Below are 6307 nucleotides of genomic sequence, written 5' to 3' on the forward strand. Positions count from 1 at the left end.
CAGCATCCAGATTCCAGCAAATAGAAGCCAGCATTCAGCATCTGACGTCCAGCACTCAGCATCCAGCACTCAGCACCCAGCACTCAGCATCCAGCACTCAGCATCCAGCACTCAGCACCCAGCACTCAGCACCCAGCACTCAGCACCCAGCATCCAGCACCCAGCATCCAGCACTCAGCACCCAGCACTCAGCACCCAGCACCCAGCACCCAGCACTCAGCATCCAGCACTCAGCATCCAGCACTCAGCATCCAGCACTCAGCACCCAGCACTCAGCACCCAGCACTCAGCACCCAGCACTCAGCACCCAGCACTCAGCATCCAGCACTCAGCACCCAGATTCCAGCATATAGAAGCCAGCACTCAGCATTCAGCACTCAGCACCCAGATTGCAGCATATAGAAGCCAGCACTCAGCATCCAGCACTCAGCACTCAGCACCCAGATTCCAGCATATAGAAGCCAGCACTCAGCACCCAGCACTCAGCACCCAGATTCCAGCATATAGAAGCCAGCAGCACTCAGCATCCAGCACTCAGCACCCAGATTCCAGCATATAGAAGCCAGCACTCAGCATCTGACGTCCAGCACTCAGCATCCAGCACTCAGCACCCAGCACCCAGATTCCAGCATATAGAAGCCAGCACTCAGCACCCAGCACTCAGCACTCAGATTCCAGCATATAGAAGCCAGCACTCAGCATCTGACGTCCAGCACTCAGGAATATCAGGAGGAGCCTACCTGAGGCTGACCATGAATATTCCTTTGTGGCTCTCCTTCACTCTCTTAGGGTTCCTGGAGAATCTGGTTGGGATTCCTTTGAACACTTTCCTTGTAGTTGAGAATATAAATGTCTTGAGATTTGGAAGTGAGGGGAACCCGTCGGCTTTACTCCACTTCTTCATCGCTATGGTGAACATATTTCTGCACGTTATGATGATCTCTGAGGAGCTGCTCTTTGTGGTCTGCAGACAAGTCTTCTTCATCAAGGGCGTGGCAGGGTTTTACCTGACCCTCATTACTGCCCTCATGTACTTCCAGTACTGGCTCATCGCCTGGCTCTGCCTCCTCTACTTCTCCAGCACAACAACCTTCAGCCATAAGTTCATCGTTTGGCTAAAGAGACATATTCGGCGGCTCCTACCATATCTTCTCCTAGTATCAGCAGCTGTGTCGTTTGCTGTAAGCATCCTATTTATCCCAGAAGGATTTACAGAACCGTCTGTGAACGTCACCCTGGACTCTGGATTCCCTGATTACACGCTCAATACTGTGTTCATGATGCTGTTCACCTTCCTTTGTTGCTGGCCTCCCTTCATCATTAGTTTGGTCTCTGCTGGATTCACGGCTTCTTCTCTGATAACACATATTAGGAACATGAAGCGCGGAGTGTTGGGCTTCACCCGCCCTCAGCTGAAGATTTACATCAATGCTGTGAGGACCATGACGCTGCTTATTCTGCTTTCTGTGTCCTATTATTTGATAGCAATATTTGGTTTCGCAATCCATTATAGATTGGATGATCTGCATTTGTTGGACTGGTTTTTTGGTGTGTCCTTCCCAACCATAGAAGCCGCCATCATTATCCAGTCCAACTCGAAGCTTAGGAAGACGCTCCGGAGCTGGAGCTCCTCTACATGTAGGAGGATAAGAAAGGTGAATCTAGGATGGGGGGAGGGGGACAACATCTAAAAGAAGTTTCAGAATGGGAAAAGACATAGATGAGCAAAAGCGAAGCTCCTCCCCCTGTACTGCTGAAGGCCCCGTGTCCACATGAACCCCAAAATGCTGCGTAGGAGCTGAGAACGTATGGCATATACAGTATATACCGTAGTATGAATGATTCCACGTATCGGAGGCATCACACGAGATTGTCAGCCTGGAGAGCAGAGCTTGGGATCAGGACTCCTGCTTTATTGTAACTGATGCTTGATATGATATGTGATATTTTTTTTCCAAAATACAATAAGAAAGCAAAAAAAGTGTATAATTATCAATACTTGTGTGATTTTTACTGACTTCGCCAACTGTGATGGCGGCGTTGGCATCTGTTCAGACTACAGATTTGTTTTTTGTTGCTAACTTCCTGCTCTTGTTTTTCTCCAGAGTTTTAGTTTTCCTTTGTCTGTCTTTATCTCTGTTTCCTTCTCACTTCTGCCTCTTCCTTCAGTGGTGAGAGGAATCAGAATTCAACTGGTCAGGAGTATAGCCATGGACGTGACTCAGGCATCTCCACCACCAGGAGTAACCCTGAGGTTAGGGATAACCTAGGGTCCCCTAGTGTAAGGAACAGCATAGGAGCCCCTGTCCCTCGTTATCCTACAGTCACATTGGGACAAGATGTGGTATAGTCAGGATCCCTCACCTGGGTGCTACTTGTTCTGTTTCTTCAGGAATAGAAAGAGTAACTTAAGCTCATGTATAAAGGAATTGAAGATGTAGGGATCAGTGGATTCAGACTCAGCGGCTGATTGGTGTAATGCAAATGATAATGAAAAACAACTGCAATAGAAGAGATGTACAGCAGATGTACAATATATCACAAGACAATATGTTATAATCAGCACATGTGCTATGTGCATCCTCCATATCTGATCAGAACCTCTGCCACCCCCTATACAGAGGCTCCACCCCCCTATACAGAGGCTCCACCCCTATACAGAGGCTCCACCCCCTATACAGAGGCTCCACCCCCTATACAGAGGCTCCACCCCCTATACAGAGGCTCCACCACCCTAAACAGAGGCTTCACCCACCCTATACAGAGGCTCCACCCCCTATACAGAGGCTCCACCCCCCTATACAGAGGCTCCACCCCCTATACAGAGGCTCCACCCCCTATACAGAGGCTCCACCCCCTATACAGAGGCTCCACCACCCTATACAGAGTCTCCACCATCCATATACAGAGTGTCCACCACCCATATACAGAGTCTCCACCACCCCTATACAGAGGCTCCACCCCTATACAGAGGCTCCACCCCTATATACAAATGTATAATCTGTAGGTTGTTCGGGCCGTGTGTAGTGGGTGACTCGTGGCAGGAACAAGAAAAGAGTTGGCTGGGTGGTGGAGCCTCTGTATAGAGGGGTGGAGCCTCTGTATAGGGACAGAGGCTCCACCCCTCTATACAGAGGCTCCACCACCCTATACAGAGCCTCCACCCCCCTATACAGAGGGTCCACCCCCTATACAGAGGCTCCACCCCTATACAGAGGCTCCACCACCCATATACAGAGTCTCCACCCCCTATACAGATGTTCATTTCCCCTATACAGAGGCTCCACACCCTATACAGAGGCTCCACCCCCTATAGAGTCTCCACCACCCATATAAAGAGCCTCCACCCCCATATAAAGAGGCTCCACCCCCCTATACGGAGGCTCCACCCCCCTATACAGAGCCTCCACCCCCATATACAGAGGTTCCACCTCCCCTATACAGAATCTCCACCCCCCTATACAGAGCCTCCACCCCCATATACAGAGGCTCCACCTCCCCATACACAGAGCCTCCCCCACCCCTGTACAGAATCTCCAGCCCCCATATACAGAGACTCCACCACCCCTATAAAGAAGCTCAACCAACCCTTCTCGTAGAGTAGAGGCTAAGGGGGTTTTGCCACTATGGCGGAGCAGAGACTAGGCTCTTTAGACGCTTGAGGGAGATTCCACCACGGTAAGCTGAATCCAGTCACACGCCAGTTGGGATTAACCTATTGCCTTGACGGATTAGATCCTGGCCACTAGAGTCCTGTCGGGCTCCTTCAGTTTGGGGCCACTCTGTTTGAGGCTCTGTCTCTAGCCTCACTGTTGTCGATGCTCGATGTCCCAGCCAACTCTTCTCTTGTTCCTGCCACGAGTCACCCACTACACGCGGCCCGAACAACCTACAGATTATACATCTGTCTCTGTTACACACGGCCCGAACAACCTACAGATTATACATCTGTCTCTGTTACACGCGGCCCGAACAACCTACAGATTATACATCTGTCTCTGTTACACACGGCCCGAACAACCTACAGATTATACATCTGTCTCTGTTACACGCGGCCCGAACAACCTACAGATTATACATCTGTCTCTGTTACACACGGCCCGAACAACCTACAGATTATACATCTGTCTCTGTTACACGCGGCCCGAACAACCTACAGATTATACATCTGTCTCTGTTACACACGGCCCGAACAACCTACAGATTATACATCTGTCTCTGTTACACGCGGCCCGAACAACCTACAGATTATACATCTGTCTCTGTTACACGCGGCCCGAACAACCTACAGATTATACATCTGTCTCTGTTACACACGGCCCGAACAACCTACAGATTATACATCTGTCTCTGTTACACACGGCCCGAACAACCTACAGATTATACATCTGTCTCTGTTACACGCGGCCCGAACAACCTACAGATTATACATCTGTCTCTGTTACACACGGCCCGAACAACCTACAGATTATACATCTGTCTCTGTTACACGCGGCCCGAACAACCTACAGATTATACATCTGTCTCTGTTACACGCGGCCCGAACAACCTACAGATTATACATCTGTCTCTGTTACACGCGGCCCGAACAACCTACAGATTATACATCTGTCTCTGTTACACGCGGCCCGAACAACCTACAGATTATACATCTGTCTCTGTTACACGCGGCCCGAACAACCTACAGATTATACATCTGTCTCTGTTACACGCGGCCCGAACAACCTACAGATTATACATCTGTCTCTGTTACACGCGGCCCGAACAACCTACAGATTATACATCTGTCTCTGTTACACGCGGCCCGAACAACCTACAGATTATACGTCTGTCTCTGTTACACGCGGCCCGAACAACCTACAGATTATACGTCTGTCTCTGTTACACGCGGCCCGAACAACCTACAGCTTATACATCTGTCTCTGTTACACGCGGCCCGAACAACCTACAGATTATACATCTGTCTCTGTTACACGCGGCCCGAACAACCTACAGATTATACATCTGTCTCTGTTACACGCGGCCCGAACAACCTACAGATTATACATCTGTCTCTGTTACACGCGGCCCGAACAACCTACAGATTATACATCTGTCTCTGTTACACGCGGCCCGAACAACCTACAGATTATACATCTGTCTCTGTTACACGCGGCCCGAACAACCTACAGATTATACATCTGTCTCTGTTACACGCGGCCCGAACAACCTACAGATTATACATCTGTCTCTGTTACACGCGGCCCGAACAACCTACAGATTATACATCTGTCTCTGTTACACGCGGCCCGAACAACCTACAGATTATACATCTGTCTCTGTTACACGCGGCCCGAACAACCTACAGATTATACATCTGTCTCTGTTACACGCGGCCCGAACAACCTACAGATTATACATCTGTCTCTGTTACACGCGGCCCGAACAACCTACAGATTATACATCTGTCTCTGTTACACGCGGCCCGAACAACCTACAGATTATACATCTGTCTCTGTTACACGCGGCCCGAACAACCTACAGATTATACATCTGTCTCTGTTACACGCGGCCCGAACAACCTACAGATTATACATCTGTCTCTGTTACACGCGGCCCGAACAACCTACAGATTATACATCTGTCTCTGTTACACGCGGCCCGAACAACCTACAGATTATACATCTGTCTCTGTTACACGCGGCCCGAACAACCTACAGATTATACATCTGTCTCTGTTACACGCGGCCCGAACAACCTACAGATTATACATCTGTCTCTGTTACACGCGGCCCGAACAACCTACAGATTATACATCTGTCTCTGTTACACGCGGCCCGAACAACCTACAGATTATACATCTGTCTCTGTTACACGCGGCCCGAACAACCTACAGATTATACATCTGTCTCTGTTACACGCGGCCCGAACAACCTACAGATTATACATCTGCCTCTGTTACACGCGGCCCGAACAACCTACAGATTATACATCTGTCTCTGTTACACGCGGCCCGAACAACCTACAGATTATACATCTGTCTCTGTTACACGCGGCCCGAACAACCTACAGATTATACATCTGTCTCTGTTACACGCGGCCCGAACAACCTACAGATTATACATCTGTCTCTGTTACACGCGGCCCGAACAACCTACAGATTATACATCTGCCTCTGTTACACGCGGCCCGAACAACCTACAGATTATACATCTGTCTCTGTTACACGCGGCCCGAACAACCTACAGATTATACATCTGTCTCTGTTACACGCGGCCCGAACAACCTACAGCTTATACATCTGTCTCTGTTACACGCGGCCCGAACA

At 49.5% G+C, this 6307-nt stretch overlaps 1 protein-coding gene across 1 annotated transcript; it reads left to right on the forward strand.

The window, feature by feature from the left end:
• The first annotated feature begins 752 nt into the window (after positions 1 to 752).
• Positions 753 to 1691, forward strand: LOC142246849 (taste receptor type 2 member 40-like). Its single transcript, XM_075319900.1, has one exon. The coding sequence runs from the start codon at positions 753 to 755 to the stop codon at positions 1689 to 1691; it is 939 nt and encodes a 312-aa protein (XP_075176015.1).
• Positions 1692 to 6307: the final 4616 nt, after the last annotated feature.

Source organism: Anomaloglossus baeobatrachus, chromosome 7, assembly GCF_048569485.1.
Source record: "Anomaloglossus baeobatrachus isolate aAnoBae1 chromosome 7, aAnoBae1.hap1, whole genome shotgun sequence".
Taxonomy (NCBI): Eukaryota; Metazoa; Chordata; class Amphibia; order Anura; family Aromobatidae; genus Anomaloglossus; species Anomaloglossus baeobatrachus.